Raw genomic sequence first — 16977 nt, forward strand, 5'->3', positions numbered from 1 at the left:
CTATCTATCGTTCGTTCTCGGCCTAGCTGCAGCCCGAGCTGCTCTAGCGGTCTCCTTCTGACGCTCTTTATCGTTCTCTCACTTTCGCTAGGGCACAGACAGTTCGGTCCGCTTGCCCTTGGTCAGACTCGAGCTGATCTTCTGATCTTCGTAACAATCAGCATCACATTGATGTGCATCGGTCGTGCACACACATACATACTTTCGCATAAGTCGGTCTACAATATAGACTGTTGATATAATAATAAATTTTGTCTCTTGTTTAAGCCAGCTCGACTTTCTATTTCAATCTAATTTCAACAGCTAGTGACAACAGCTCATTAGCTTTACAGTGGCCATAGGTGAATATTTTCCATATAAAAAGAATGGATATTCCACGACAGTAACGTCCCAATCGCCTTACACTTCTGAGAAGCACTGTTTGGTCGCACATCCGCATAGAGTCGCTCATCTGACTGACTGTTCGTCTATCGCAGATAGGGAAATGCAATTTCTGACTTTATGCTTTTCACTTTTCCCAGGTCCATGTCCAAAATGCGATGCATAAAAAGGCGAAAGAACTTTGGTGGAAAGCCAAGTGATGCTGCGGTCTAAGGGGTTTTTATTACATTTGCAGCCAGGAGTGCAGAAGCATGTTAAATACTCGTGTCGCAGGGGCGAGTCGGAGGGAGAGACGGAGAGATTTGTGTAAAATGGTTGGGAATTACACGTAAAAACGAGAGGGCAGGCAATGATTGGGTTTTATTTTTACCCTCAGCAAGACTCACAATTAGCGCACCAAAGAGCGCCGCATCGATGAGGCAGGCAGCACAGTCGCTTTGGCAGGCAAGTGTAGCATGAAACGAGTGCGCGACATATTCATAAATTATGCTCCTTTCATTGCCAATTAGAAAGTCCTGCCAGCAGCGAGCGGCGTGGGGCGGCGCCACTCGGCAACCCCAAATGAAGCCAATTAGTTGACGTAATGCTAACGACAATGATGATGGAGATGGGGCACGGGGCCTTGAGCAGGTGCTGCTCTCCAGCAGGAGGAGCAGACACTTTTTGAACTGCCTGCAAATGGAAACATTTGAAGCCGCTCCATGGTGACGACCTGCCGCTGAACCCTCTGCTGGTCGTTGGGCGATGGCTTCGAGTAGCTAATTAATACGCCCCGTTGCACCGCAGAGACTGACACACACACACATACAGAGGAGTAGTAGCCACGACCAGTACCAGGACTAGGCCAGGACCAACGCTGAGGCTGAGGCTGAGGGAAGCTGTCAGCTTCCATCGCGAGACCTGTAATGAGCGTTCAGAGTTAATTGGCATGCAACGAAAGTAAAAAGTAAAAAGGTAAACGGGCAAAATGGCAGTTGCTGGAAACTTAACCAAATTTTATGCGTCTCAAAGACATTAATTAGAAGTAATTGGTGCGGCCTAATGAGCTTGTTTGTTGGTTGGCTGCCCCATTGCCAATGGCTTCGGCTTCGGCTTCAGCTTCGAGTAGATTTATAACCCTTCAATGACCCACCGTCACCCACTTCGACAGAAACAGCAACGGAAGTTTCTTCCTTCACTCGTGGCAATCAACTCATATTTCATGGCATGCTAGGCTGTCATTAGGCGCGAAAGCTACGAATTGAAACGCGAAAAACAATCAAAACTTTTAATAAAAGAAACCCAGAACACAGAAACAGAACCAGAACCTAGGGCACAAGCACCCAATCCCAATCCCAAACAAAATCGAACGAAACAGAGAACCTGCGACGCACAGAGTCGTAAATATTTTGAGGAGCTCGGGCCTGAGGACCCTATTCACTGTTCAGTTCCTGTCCCCCACTATACGGGCATTGTTTTTTATGCGATTTCAATCAATGGCCCAGCAACAACTCGAAGAACAATTTTGATCAGGCAACGGGAACGGGAGAACGAGAACGAGAACGGTTGCAACAATTCGAAGCGGCGCCGCCTCAAATGACGCGCGAAATGAAATGAAAATTTCCCTAGGCCCAGGCCCATGGCCTCCCCTGCGACTAGAACTAAAGTGTAACACTTGAATGTTGTTTGTGCTTCGAGTCCCCGTCTGTTTCTTTTTGTGCGATTTCCATATTGAACTCTGACACGCAACATGCAAACGATACGAGGATATCGTTTGGATATCGATGTTCGAATGGAGGATGAAGGATGGAGAGTGGAGGGTGGAGGGCTGGGACTATGGAGGATAATGAAATATGCCAACTTTGACGATGTGTCATATCGCTCGATTGAAATGCTACCCGAAAACGAGCAGTCCTTTGAAATACTCGTGGCAGTCGAGAGGAAAAAAGAGAGAAAATCAAAGGTGAGGAACGAGCAGGAAACTCTACTTTGATTCATTAAAATATTTCGATAATGCGACTTATGTGTGTGGGGGTAGGTGGGAGGAGGGGAGATTTATGCAACGCTCCTTTGACAGGAAGAACCGAGGGAACAGAGAGACGTAGGACACGAGCAGAACAGAACCCCGTAATTGAGTTCCCCTGACAACAAAGCGGTTTATACGCCATAAATTGACTTTTATGTTGCCAATTGCTGCTACTGTCTGGGTGTCCATTGAACAGGTGGGGGGATGGTAGCGTTGACAACGATACCCACGATGCATATGCTTAGAATATGGGGAGCATCAATCAGAGTGAGGAAGGCGGAGCAGAATCGGCAAGGGCGGCACAGAAAGCAGCTTACATCAGCAGCAGGCAACAAATATGGGAACTAACGAAGAGCTCAATGGGATCTACAGACAGCTGTGACGAAAATAACCAAATATTCTGAAAGAAAGACTTATATTATTTCGAAATGGAAGCCATATTGATTGACCTGTTCGTAGTTTGAAGGATGGGAAGAGCATCCTTTTGTATGCCACAAACATTTACATCAAGGTTTGCAACGCAGGTTTCGTAGCCTTTTATATTTTTCGTAGCACTTTCGAAGACTCGCTTGTTTATTGGGAATGAAGCATATTAATCTGTTGAATCAATGAATTCATTTGATTCTGATGATCGTCAATATGACAGTCGTCATGTACGGTATCGGTTCATGTACCTCTAACAAAATGTAATCGACAAATTGGGCTTCAGAGAAGTAATGACCTCAGAGTTTTCTTTCGTACGATGCGAAATAGGCGAGGTTTATATACAGTTTATACGGGCTACCATGGCTTACTTGGGATCTTGATGTTCATTTAGTGCTAGGTATAATAATAATACATAAACTTATTCATGACTAATGAATTACCAGCAGAATATTCCATTATATTATATATCTGAAAATCAGTGTATCAACAGCTGGGGCCCCTTGCTCCGGACTTTCGCATGATTATGTTCCACCTTTTCTAGGGAATGATTCCTGCGTGTTTCGGGCGTCCTGGTCGACCCGTGGCTGTGGCTCCATTCGTTCCCTTAAATTTTGACTTTCCACAGACTGGCCAACCATATAAATGCCCATTAAAATGACTAAATTGTTGCGCACGAAAGTTGAGAGAGCGCCTAATGCTTGAAATTTAATTTTAATTTTCTGCTTTTTTCCGGACGCCCTCGGACCCTCGCCCACTTGTTCTGGTCATTTATTTCTTGGTCCGCGGCTTTGTTTGTGCGGCGAGTGCTTTTGACGTGGTCGTAATTACAAAATTTCGGTGCGTTCCGTCAGTGCTAAACGGACTCCGTCAAGTTGATGACACCCCAAGTGGCCCCAAATCCGCACCCAAACCCCCGCGGGGTTGCCAGGGACTCCCTTAAAAAGAGAGCGAGATATATTTTTGCATTTGATGCTGGTGCCAAGCGGGCGCTGGATTGAAGGGGAGTGTGGGGTGTGTGAGGGATGATGGGCGATGGGATGGCCAATGCAGCTAACCATAAATAGCGGTTATCGGAAATAGGGAATCGGGCTAAGCCCTGCCTCGACGACACCCTCTCCAGGATGTGCTCTCATCGCTGCACACTCTGCTCTCCATTCGTGCAACACATACAAATGTGGCGCATTTATTTTAATCCCTGGCCAGGAAGCAGCGCATGAAGAGAGGAGAGGATCGGGCACAGCACAGAGTTCAGCACGGGACCTGATTGAGGATGGAAGGGAAGCGGACAACAGGGCGTATTAGTAATCGGCATTGGCATTCGCCTCGCTTCTGAAGAGCGAGAGAGCGGGACACGGACTGCGGGACAGGGCGATGCTTGAGCTGGAGCCAGAAGCGCCTGGGGAGCAACAAAGTTGCGGATTCATAACTCTTTCATTTGGCCATATCTGCACATTTTTTCCATGCTTCCTCCCCATTCCCATTCCCATTCCCATTCCTGGGCTCGTAAAAAGCGCGCCGAGATTGGCATTTGGCTTTCGTTGCCAATATCCTTGTTACGGAATATCCCTATCCCAGGCCCACTCTCTTGGCTGGCATTGGGGCTCTCTTGCCAAGGCATTCATCAAATTCAAGTCATGTTATCGCAGAAAATGAAACAAATTTTTGCAATTTGATTGCTTTTCGTGTTGATGGCGTGTGCACACGGAGTCACAGTGGACCGGATTGGGGCAGGGCGGCAGCTGGGCTGGGCTTGGGCGTGGCAAATGGAGTATTGTGCGGCACGCCCCCGCATTAAATATGCATGCGCCTATGAGCTGATGCTGCCGCGGCCGCTGCCTGGGGCGCCACCCAGAGATTTGATTTCTGTGCGCTTTATGAACTGCTTGCTTCTGCGAAATTTTTCATATTTTTTACGTGCCTAAAAGTCGAGAACTCTTGACTCTTCGATGAGGGTCGGGTCGGGTCTGATGCTGCAGGTGAATGATATACCGTATGCATTCCTCGTATTCGTATCTTGGGGTATTTTACATGCCCGTTGAGTCCAGGAGAACACACGTGAGCCTGCACCAACTCGTATATCATTCGCCCCTGAGGCTGTGGCAGAGGCAGTGGAGAGCGACGTTTTTGCTTTTGTTGTTTATTTCAAAAGTTAATTTTGTACTTTATCATCGGAGGAGCAGCAGAGGCAGCATCACGGGCAGCATCAACGGCAGTGTAGCAACAATAACGGCTCAGTCAGCGTGTGGGAAATGAAACTTTTCAGCGGAAACGGAAGCTGTACACGCTCCTGCAGCTTCTCCGTCTGCCTCTCCATACTACCGCTGCCACTGCCACTGCCACTGCCACTGCCACTACGGCTCTCGGACAACTTTGGCACGGGGTGTGAATAAAGTAAAACAAATGAAAAGGAGGCGCCTGCCCCACTACCCCACTACCCCACCACCCCTCTACCCAACTCATGGGCGATGCGATGCTTTTCTTTGGCAACAATTGCATTGCGGTAAACAATATTTCTGTTATCTCATGCCATACACCACGGGGTGTGGATAGGGAAAGGGGTGTGCCACGGCAAGAGTGGTATACTTTACAGCTACGTTTCCGTGCCCATTTTTATTGTTGGCTGAAAGGCAGCCAAGTGTTCAATGCACAACTTTTAGCGCAATTGTTAAAAGAATTAAAAGACGCGAGACACCCCACAAAGGGAAGCGAAACAAAAGCCAGAATATGATAACAGCGCCAGATGGGTTGTGGCTCTCCAGAGGGGGAAGGAACTGCCACTGATAGGGAGAGGATACAGTAGCACACCGTAGTATACCGCACTGAAGCCCCGACCGAACCGCACTGTACCGTACCGTACCGAACCGGAAACGGAAGGAGAGATGCCATAGACTCTGGTTAGAGAGTGGAACATGCGAGGGAAATGTGCCGTGACGTGGCAAATGTAATGGAAAATGGTCACAGATCCACCTCATTCCATATCATAGTGGGCCAAGGCCCACTATTCCATTCCATAGGGCTGAATGGCAGGCATGCGTTTATTTTTATGCAGCGTGGAAATGTGTAACGCCGTAGAAACAACGACAAAAGCCTTGGCTCTCGAGCTATTTATATGTTTATTCGCCAACGGCCCTGGTGGCTATGATTTCTGTGCCAAGTGCGTAAACGGGACAGGACGGACAGGCAGGGAGAGGCGGCAGAGGGATACGGATTCCGGACTAACAAGCGACGTTTATTGCCATAAAAGTTTACGACAAAAACTCATTTCCGTCACCAAAGCAAAGCGATAAATGGGGCTACAGAGAGACTGCTCGCACACGGGACTGAAACTGGAATCGATTCTGCAGTGGCGGAGATCTACGTTGCCACTTGGCCTCTCCACTACACATGTCGCCAAAAGTCACATCCGGAACGGAACTGGAGCACTCAGCCCTCCCTCTCAGCGGAAGCCTTCGCAACTTGAGCCATTTGTCAGCTGTTGGCACTTGGCTCTGATCCGTTTCGCTCCTCTCCGCTTCGTTTTCCATGCAAATGGGGCTCATATAAAAATGCTAAAATAATAATAATAACTCGGTTGACATCACTGTATAGCCCCGCAGCTCCGGGGCCAGCGAAGGCGAAGGCGAAGGTGATGGCTGGCAAGCAATTTAATTATGCAGATAGTCTCCTCTCGTGAAATTACCTGGCCAGCAGCTGGAGCAGCACTAGCAGCAGGAGCAGGAGCCATTGCTCATTAGTGTCAATCTATTTAGCATAAATTTCAATTAAAGCAATATCCTGCAGCCAGGACACGGCTCCGCTGAACTCGACTTAGGATACTTTCTAAGAAAAATACGGCTCCAGCAAGGAGCATCTATCTTACGGCAAAAAGGAGAAGAAAAACAAGGGAAGGATGCAAAATTATGGCACCCACTGTTGTCATCGGCTTGAACCTTTCCGCCCTGCCCCCCCCAACCCCATTAGGGGCTCATAATTCAGAAGAAGAACTCATTAAAATGCAAAATGAGAGGAAAATATATTGGAAAACCCCAAGAAGAAGGGCAAATGGAGGCTGCTACGTTTTTCATTGGATTTGGATTGGATTTCCCGAAGGTCGAGTCTCAGGGCAATCATTAACCAAGGGAACCGCCAGTGGCAAATCCCAAATCCGGACTAAGAAATGTACTCTCCACACTTGACATTCGACGGTCGACACTGGGGCAAGTCTGCTTTTTTTTTTTTGCTGCCTGTAAGGAAAATAAAAGTAATCATTATAAGCCTTTTGGACTCGAGACGCAGACTGAGACTCAGACGCAGACCCCCGACTCCCGACTCGACTCCTGAGGATTGGAGTCTCCACGTTATGAGCATGTTGCAATATTTCCGCACAGCTTACGTGCCACAAAACACACACACACAAGCACAGAATACACACACCCATAGAGCATGCCAGAGGAGCGCTTAGCAGCTGACAGTTTTGTAAATATGTGTGTAGAGGTTCGCCATAGCCCACATTCCGTACTCCACTACCCACCCCAGCCCACATTTCGCCCCTCGACAACTCCCCGAAAGCGGAAGGAAACAGTTAATACTTCTGTCTGTTATGCGCTTACTTCCTGTCTCCATTAAAAGTCATTCTTTTGGATAATCCTTTTGGCAACATTATGGCAAGTATTAAAAAGTTTTTTGCACTAGCCAGGGGGACGCCATGCTCCATGCTCCTCCCTGGCATGCCCCCACCGGTGGGGCGGTCTTATTACCTAGCAAAAGTTTGTGGAGATTCTTCTGCTGTTGTGGCTTGGATCTGGATTTGTTGTCCTATGTTGTGTGTGCTTTGGTTGGGACTGGCATGGCATGGGATTCGAATGGTAGATGGTGGATGCTGGCTTCGCTTCCTCTGCTGGCTAGCTGGCGGGCATTCCATTCATACGTGGCCATGTTTTTGCTTTAGCTCTATTGCTCTATAGCTCTGTGTCTGTGCCTGTGGCTGTGGCTGCCGTCCGCATGATAACCATAAATATTTCGTGTAATAGAAAATGTTTTGTAAGAGCTTTGCTCTTGCCATTTTTTATGCCCGCTCTCGGTTTAGTTTTCTTCTCTCTTCTTTTCTGACTTCATTACTCGCAGAAAATTCCATGTGGAAAAGTTTTAATCGAAAAAGAAAGCGTGCGTCCACCCACCCTGCGCCAGATTATGGCATTAGCTGCTACTAATGGTGAATATTCAATTCGGAGAAATAGTTGCCTTGGACGTTGCCTGCGAGCATTTATCATCATCAGCCGCCCGGCTGGAGGCATATTGAAATCGGGGGCATATCCCGCCTCCATCCCCCCCAGCAAATGAATATTAACGGCTTAGCTGTGGGTCCATCTTCTAACTCTCGCTCCTGCTCCTGCCCTGCTCGTCTGTTACCTTGTTTGGGCATAGGATGGAGATGGTGGGGAATTATTCAAATTTCGACAAAAAGGTGCAGGCTAAAGCACGAAACGTGTTTGGCATCGGCAAAATCCTTTGAGCAAACAGAGGCAAAGGCTAAAATGACACCAGCGGCCATATTGTTACTTCCATGTTGTGTGTCCCATCCCCTGCTCCTTCCATCCATTAAAAGTATGCATGGCTGAATGCCGAATGTTCCTTTTATGCAAATCCCCCGATAGGAACACCACCGATGATGACTGCGAGGCGTTTGCTGTCGTCTTATTGCCAGGTCTGCCTCTGGCAGCAACCAGCCTGCCATGAAAAATTGACACCTCATCGCTTTTCAATGGAGAAGGGAAAAAAAAGGCAGCAAGCAGCTCCATCCGTGTGTAAAAGTCTGCGGCTGATTGAACTGTGTCCGGCTCCATGGGGCAGTGGGGCTCCCTGGGGAGCTAATCGCTTTGTTGGTGGCTCCTGATGGACAGCCTTCCAAGGGGAGAGTTTTCTTTCTGGTCACATAATCTACCGCAGCAATCACCTGATGGGTAGACGATTGAGCAGGTCAACAGATGTCGGGAGCTTTTCCAATCAGCTGATCGGGGATTCTCCATCTGCCTCTGCATCGGCGATCTCCAACGGAACGAAAAGAGAGCTTCTCCCCTCAGTTGCCGTGGAATTGCCGACGGGTGCGTTTCAAGTGAAAAGCGAACACGAAATATTCCGGAAATAGCTCTGCAAGCCGCAAGAAAATTCCAGAGGAAAAGCTCTCGTGAAAAGGAATGTGGACGCACCGCATAGTTCTGCTCTGCTGCATGTGGAGTGCATTTTTCGTGTGCGACAGCCTGCAGCAACAAATCAACATTGGTAAGAGATAGCCATCGCACTGGGGGATGATGGAAATCCTTTTTAGAGAGCACTTCTTCCGGCAGGTGCCTTCTTCTACGACGATGAACTGGAGCTGGAGAAGGAGTTCATGGCGGTGGTGAGTGCCATCAATGGTCCAGAGTCGGAGCAGACCTTCCGTTTGTATCCACTGATAAAACGCCTGAAGCCCGAGGATGGGAGTGTGACAATGCAGGAGCAGGGTGAGTGAATCTACACGGGAACCATGTGGAATATTCGCATTCTATTCGAGTGAATTTTCAATTTCGATTTCGCTTTCAGCTTGCGATCTCATAGATAATGGTGTCGCGGCTATTTTCGGACCAAGTTCAAAGGCGGTGAGCGGTAAGCATTCCAGGGAGGGACGCAGATCTTGTGTAGAAGATGAAAGCAAAATAGAACACCGAAGACCGAAAGCTTCTCGACGAATCTGTGGCACCAGCGAATGGGGGAAAGCGTTCGCATCTGTTCGATTTGTTTGACAACAGAGAGAGATACAGTCCATCTAAAAATCCATCTCTCTCTTTTTTTTCCGTAGATATCGTTGCGTTGGTCTGCAACAACACGGGTATACCCCACATCGAGTTCGATGTGGCCGACGAGGAGCATGTGGCAGAGAGACCCAACCATCAGATGACCCTTAACCTGTATCCCTCGCAGGTGATACTGTCCAAGGCCTATGCGGACATTGTGCAGAACTTTGGCTGGCGCAAGTTCACTATTGTCTACGATTCGAGTGACGGTACGTACAGTATGACTTTTATGGATTGCTCTTTTTATTTTATTAATCACAATACTTGGATCCTCCAGTGAAGGCTTCTGCTCGCTTGCAGGATCTACTGCAGCTACGGGAAGTCCACAATGATGTGGTGCGCGTACGAAAGTTCCAGCAGGACGACGATTACCGCGTCATGTGGAAAAGCATCAGGGGCGAACGACGCGTGGTACTCGACTGTCCTCCTGGGATGCTGGTGGAGCTACTAAATGCTTCCTCCGAGTTTGGTCTGACGGGGCAATTCAATGTAAGTACCTTTAGATGTGCTTGCTTATTGATTGACCTCGCATCCTTGCAGCACATATTCCTTACCAATCTGGAGACATACACGGATCATCTGGAAGAGCTCTCCGCGGCAAACGAATCCTTTGCGGTGAACATAACCGCCGCGCGACTGCTGCTTACTCCAGAACCACCATCCGTGAGTCCATTATCCTCTATTGGATGGCCCTTTCTTCAGAGTTCGGTTCCCTTCCAGTACTCCCTGCCTTATGGCTACGTTACGCAGCGAGACAATGTCGTCTTTGAGACGAATGATTCCCCCCGCACTCTCCTCCACGACCTGATCCACGATGCACTGCAGCTGTTCTCGCAGTCGTGGCGGAATGCCAGCTACTTCTACCCCGACCGGATGGGGGTACCTCGGATGAGCTGCGACTTTGCGGCCGCCGGAGGTCGCACCTGGCAAATGGGCCGCTACCTGATGCGCCTGATGAAGGGGGTAAGTGTCTGTAATCAGAGCCGCACCGATGGCCCAGAACACTTGGCAATCTCTGAGGTATCTTCCGGCAGACTTCCGGCATGAACAACACCAACTTTCGCACCACCAGCCTTCAGTTTGACGACGAGGGACAGCGGATAACCTTCAACATCGAGGTGTACGATCCCCTGGACGGCATCGGAATCGCCGTGTGGGACCCGCGGGGGCAGATAACGCAGCGCAATGTGGATGCCAAGGTGCAGAAGAAGATTATCTACCGCGTGGCCACTCGCATTGGACCACCCTACTTCTCGTACAACGAAACGGCGGTGGAGCTGAATCTCACGGGCAATGCCATCTACCAGGGCTATGCAGTGGACCTGATTGGTGCCATCGCCGAGGAGGTGGGCTTCGAGTACCAGTTTGTGCCGGTGGCTGATCAGCAGTACGGAAAGCAGGACAAGGACACGAAACAGTGGAACGGCATCATCGGAGAGATCATCAATAATGTGAGTTCAATCGCTGCCTATTTGCAATGCTCAAAGATGACTTCCTCCCCAGGACGCTCACATGGGCATCTGTGACCTGACCATCACTCAGGCTCGGAGAACCGCAGTGGACTTCACGGTGCCCTTCATGCAGCTTGGAGTCAGCATCCTCGCGTACAAGAGTCCCCACAAGGTGAAAGCCTTGGATGCCTATCTGCAACCTTTTGGGGGCGAGGTGTGGATCTGGATACTGATATCGGTGTTCGTGATGACCTTCCTGAAAGCCATCATGGCGCGCATTGCGAAGACGGAGTGGGAGAATCCGCATCCCTGCAACCGGGACCCGGAAGTGCTCGAGAATCAGTGGCATCTGCACAACACCTTCTGGCTGACGGTGGCCTCCATCATGACAGCTGGGTGCGACATCCTGCCGAGAAGTCCACAGGTGCGGATGTTCGAGGCCACGTGGTGGATCTTTGCTATCATCATAGCCAACTCCTATACCGCCAATCTGGCCGCCTTCCTCACCAGCTCCAAGATGGAGGGGAGCATCGCCAATCTGAAGGATCTGAGCGGCCAGAAGGAGGTGCATTTCGGAACCATCTACGGAGGAAGCACCTACAACCTCCTGGCCGACTCCAACGAGACCACCTACCGCCTGGCCTTTAACCTTATGAACAATGACGATCCCTCGGCCTACACCAAGGACAATGCCGAAGGCGTGGATCGGGTGCAGAAGAACCGCGGCGACTACATGTTCCTCATGGAGACGACGACCCTGGAGTACCATCGCGAGCAGCACTGCGACCTGCGCTCCGTCGGAGAGAAATTCGGGGAGAAGCACTACGCCATAGCAGTGCCCTTTGGGGCCGAGTACCGCTCCAACCTCAGCGTGGCCATCCTCCACCTGAGTGAGCGCGGGCAGCTCTACGACTTGAAGCAGAAGTGGTGGAAAAACCCGAATGCCTCCTGCTTCGAAGAGCCCGATCCGGATGCCACACCCGACATGACATTCGAGGAGCTGCGTGGGATATTCTACACCCTGTACATTGGCCTCCTGATAGCCTTCCTTATCGGCATCACCGAGTTCCTTGTCTACGTGCAGCAGGTGGCACTCGAGGAGCGGGTGAGTAGTAGTATTCCCTCTATTCCCTTCTGTCTGTCTCACTTGCTCCGTCCACAGCTCACATTCAAGGTGGCATTCAAGAAGGAGATTAGGTTCGTGCTCTGCGTGTGGAACAACAAGAAGCCCATCACAGCCGGCACTCCCGTCTCCAGTTTGCGAACCACGCCACGTCCCTCCCTGGAGAAATCCCTGGAACGCACACCAAAGTCAGGCAGGCGCATTGTCCTTGGCCGCTCCTCGGAGGAGATGTGTGAACTCCCGACGGGCGGATCCTCCTCCTCCTCCTCGAACACCCGGAACACGAATAAGAAGATGAGCCAACAGCAACAGCAACAGGAGGCGCGCCTCTGAAGTTTCGAGTTCTGTTTTTTGCAATAAAAACTGTGCCCATCATTTGCTCCGTAATCAATTTTGAGCTTCTTTAAGCTTGAAATTACTTCGTCCTGGATGTGACTTTGGTCCTGGGGCAACGGGAGATGTCGATGCTGGATGCTGGAAGTTAATACACGGCTGGATGGCCACTGCCACTGCCACTGCCACTGTCCCTGCCATAACCCTTGCCCCCAACTTTATTCGAGCGTCATTCCCGTTTATTGTTGCCACAGTGGAGCTGCCAGGAAGTGGGTTGCCTCATCGGCTGCCGTCTCAGCTTGTCAATTGCGTTATTGGAGCTTATTGACATTTTATATCCCAGCAACCGACGACGCCTCCCCAACGCGAAAATTATTTAAGCAGCTGCAGGCGAGATGATACTGCAAGGATGAGCAGACGGCAGGATCTCCTGCTGGGTGATTGCAGAGTTCGTGCTGCCTGGTGGCCTGTGGCCTTTGGCCTTTGTTGGTTTCGTGTGTAAAATGAGCATCAGCTGCGAGGAGGGAAAAGCAACCAGAAGATGACTGCTGACAGCGTGTCGTGCTGTGGCAGGAGTCAGAGATGTGGCAGGAGATGGTGCTGTGCTGTAGCTCTGGCTAAGGGGAGCTCTGCATTGGGGATCGCATTGCATTCCATGGCGAACGAGTGTCATTTATCCGTGTCAGTCCTCTGTGTGTGTTCAATTTTTAATTATTTTGTTGTGAAGTGGCTTCAACTTTGGCTACTGCTGCTTGCCTGCTACGTGAGCCATCATTCGAGTAGTTGCCGGAGACAGGAGGAGGGCTGGAGGAAAAGTCTCCACTCCACTGTTGCCACCAACAGAGCCGCTGAATGGCAGAGTCCATGTGGAAAACACACCACACTTGTTGCCGTCGGCAGCATGCGCAGAAGGCAAAGAGCGGCGCGAATCCACCACCGATGGCCAATGGCTGAGGCACCGACGACAAAGCGACAGGGCGACACGTTCCACAGCGTGGATGCTGTCTGCAGCAGGACGCACCCCCAAAGAACGAGTCTTATACGGCGGCTTATGCGGAGCAGCATGCGGCATGCGGCATGTCATTTGTTAATGCCACGCACGTAAGCAATTTCCGCACGAAAGCGCATTCCTTGAGCCTTTAATGTACTTTTTGATGTTAACAAATTTTTCGAACATTTGTTGTGGACTGTCGGACAGAGAGAGAGAGAGAGGGAGAGAGGGAAAGTGGGACTAGGATGCGACAGGCAGAGGGACAGGCAACGACATGAGTGGAATGTCAAGTTTGCTTTCGGTTCTGATCTGCGGTTTTTACCAGGATTAGAGCTGGGGCCTCGATGGGGATTGCGTCTCGGATTGGGTGTGAGCGATTAGAGTCGCATAAACAAATTAATAAGCGGATGGTGGATGGGGGATGGGAGATGCCGATGCCGATGCCGATGCCGAAGCCCTCCCCTGGGATATCTATCAGCGGATCTTGGGTTTACCCCATTCCTGTCCGTTTGTATGGCTGCACAGGGAGTCCAATCAGTTGGCAACTTTCGAATGGAATCGAGTGCAATCAACACCTTGCAATGTTATAAATTGAGCAATTTTCCACTCTGGGAAATTTATGAGCTGCAGCCGTGGTGTAAATTGTGGTCGAAGCTGAAGCCGAAGCCAAAGTCAAGGAAATGGCCGGATTAGCTGCCAACTGGAGCTGAAGACCATGAGGGCAATCGTTCGACCCTTTTCGTCTGACAGGAGCCAATAGGACAGACACACACGACCACACACGTGGCAAAGAAAGGCGCAGGGAGCATAGAGCCACCTTCTGGGGCGCCACTCTTGGGCTTGGGGGGCGACTTGGCGGCCGCAATTTCTTGGGCAAATTGAAATTCTTGTGGCCGACCGCACGGCAGAGGCAGAGGCAGAGGCAGAGGCAGACAAGCGACCCATTAGCTGGTATAAATCTTGGGGGCTATCCTCAAGTCGGGGCTAACTTGTAAAGGAAATTGCTGGCAACATTTTTAATTAACAGCCAGCGAGAGGGAACGAGGGCTCCTTCCACATACACTATGTTGTGGCAATTGCCACTTACAGCACGTACCGCAGTCTCTTCAGAGCGTGGGGCAAGAGGCAGCAGGGATTTATCGCATGGGGAACATGCAACATTGAAAGGCAAACAGGGTTATTTGATGGATCGCTTCAAGAAGCGGACATTTCCTTTGGGCTTGTCACAATTCTGGCATCCAATAACCGCAGGAACCGATTAAGGAAGACCGCAAACCTGGTAGCAATCGTGCATGAAATTGAAATTGAAAAAAATCCCAAGGCTGAAAGCGGCCCAAGAGTCAGATGGGGCACGGACGTGGGCATGTGTACCACCCTCTCGAAGACTGTGTACTGTGTACTTTGAGGAAACCAGTCCTTGAGTTTGTTGCGTGCCCTGTCACGAGTTGCAGTCGCAGTTGCAGGGCCTGCTGCTCCGCTCTGGCCGTTGCATTGTTTGTTTATTTGCTTGCCACAATGCACTTGACTGCAAGCAGGCATCTTGGCCGTGTCCAACGATAGACTGGGGCCGAAATGGAAGTGGAAGTGCTGCCGGCCTGTTTGGTTCCCCCCATTTGTTTGCACTAAGTGGCCAGCAGCTGCTGCGCTTGTGTCTGTGTCTGTGTCTGTGCCTGTGTCTGTGCGTGCGGTGGACAAATAAAACGCAGCTATGCAAATGGCGGACTGCTCTCTATATCGCTATATCCCTATATCGCCATCTCCTTCGAGAGCCGCCCATCTGCTGTGTTGCATAACTGCTCATAAATTTCAGGCATTTGCCGCAAAATTCAATTTTCCACGCAATTGAAGGTCTCACATTACTCACAGCGTCACAGAGGGAGAGAGAAATTCACGCACGATCGCTGGCTGCACATTTAAAAAGAAAAACAATTGCCAAACCATTGCAATTTTTCTTGCAAAAAGTAGTGGGGTGTGGGGGCAGTGGTGGTGGGGCAATGACAATACCAAAAACAAATAAACGCAGACAAAAGGGAGCTTCTAGCTGCGAGGCAGTGGCTGGGCCAGTGGTAGCTAGAAAGAGAGAGAGAGAGAGAGAGAGAGAGCAAAAAGCAAAGAGCAAAGAGCAAAGAACAAACAACATTGAACCGCAAGACGGAAACGGAAACGCGTCACACAATGTCGAACCCGCACTCGCACTCGCACTCGCCTTCCCTCGCAGTCCCTGGGCGTTCAAGGGCGAAGGACGATGGAGGAGGGTATATAGCGCTATTAGATATTTATTTCTGCGGATGTTTGTCTGTGTCTCTGAGCGAACGAGCGAGCTCTCGCATCGCACATATTTGCACATGTTTCACATTTGTATTCCATGCGTTATTGAGCTGAAAATTGATGCACATTACTTACTCTATTGAATTACACATTAGCCCCGGACTCCGGGCTTTAGACTCCGGGCTCAAGCCCGGGACGCGGAGTCTCGGAGTCCTCACGACTCGATGCGGATCCTTCCAGCTGTAGACGGGAGATGGTACAGAAGCTGCAGCTCCGTCTCCGCTTCTCCGCTTCCCCGCTTCCCCGCTCGTCCGCTCGTTGGCCAATAAATAATTTGAAAATAACAAAATAACAAAGTGAAACAAAGGACATGCCGCCAAAAGTGCGCTACAGCGGAATCGACGTAGCCCCCGGGGCTACTCTTCCCCCAGATGCACCGCCTGTTCCTTCGGTGATGCCCTCCTCGCAGCATGCATTGAATTATGCATGTGTGTGTGTGTAAGGGTGTGTGTATGTAAGCATGTGCTGGCCTGCAGCCCCTACCTATCTATGCCCCATCCCACCCCCCCTCTTGCTACTCCCTCTCCTAGCGGTAGCCGGTGCCATAAATTGTACAACTAAATACAATTTATTTCTCGTCGTCGCTGGTGACCCGTGTATTCTATACGTGCCCCCCTACGATCCCTCTTCTTATAGTGGCACTGTTATTTATGCGCTACTCTTAGCATTTTTCTTGCATCCATGGAGCTGTATTTCCCTTCGCCCCACCACACCGATCCACGACTGCAATATTGCGATATTTATGCGGTTTTAAATTGTTTACCGAATGACATTTGATGGTTGATTGTATTTTATAGAGCCACACCTGTGGAAAAAGAGGAAAGAGAAATGTAATACTCGGAAATAGCACAATTCTATTTTTGCATTAAGAATGATATGGGATGATATGGGTGATAACATGATTACATACTGTTGGGCTGCTGCACATTAATGTTAGATATTAACATAATAGCCTACAACATGCCATTAAAACGGAGAAGCAATTTGGCTGTAGTTTAACTGAAGACCAAAGTTAACCGTTCCGTTAAAAAACTGTCCTACTGTTAGTTGGCTGATACCCCAATTGCAATAATGTTGATAACATAACAGCCTCAAACCATGTCATGAAATCGGAGAAAATCTGTTATTTA

The 16977-nt window shown here is 49.8% G+C and overlaps 1 protein-coding gene across 1 annotated transcript; it reads left to right on the top strand.

Moving 5' to 3' along the window:
- The first annotated feature begins 8883 nt into the window (after nt 1–8883).
- On the top strand, nt 8884–12576 carry LOC108164259 (glutamate receptor ionotropic, kainate 2). The gene is made up of 10 exons (XM_017299899.2): nt 8884–9070; nt 9136–9291; nt 9371–9433; nt 9627–9830; nt 9899–10110; nt 10162–10284; nt 10342–10584; nt 10656–11072; nt 11125–12177; nt 12235–12576. The coding sequence occupies exons 1-10, from the start codon at nt 8986–8988 to the stop codon at nt 12526–12528; spliced, it is 2850 nt and encodes a 949-aa protein (XP_017155388.1). The 5' UTR covers nt 8884–8985; the 3' UTR covers nt 12529–12576.
- Nucleotides 12577–16977: the final 4401 nt, after the last annotated feature.

This window comes from Drosophila miranda, chromosome 4 (assembly GCF_003369915.1).
Source record: "Drosophila miranda strain MSH22 chromosome 4, D.miranda_PacBio2.1, whole genome shotgun sequence".
NCBI classification, from domain to species: domain Eukaryota; kingdom Metazoa; phylum Arthropoda; class Insecta; order Diptera; family Drosophilidae; genus Drosophila; species Drosophila miranda.

Excerpts from the sequence above, each read along its gene's own strand:
- LOC108164259 (XM_017299899.2), top strand. The coding sequence starts at position 8,986 with ATGTGGACGCACCGCATAGTTCTGCTCTGCTGCATGTGGAGTGCATTT. Across the intron at positions 9,292-9,370 it reads TGTGACAATGCAGGAGCAGG|CTTGCGATCTCATAGATAAT; the intron begins GTGAGTGAATCT and ends TTTCGCTTTCAG. Across the intron at positions 10,585-10,655 it reads TGATGCGCCTGATGAAGGGG|ACTTCCGGCATGAACAACAC; the intron begins GTAAGTGTCTGT and ends ATCTTCCGGCAG.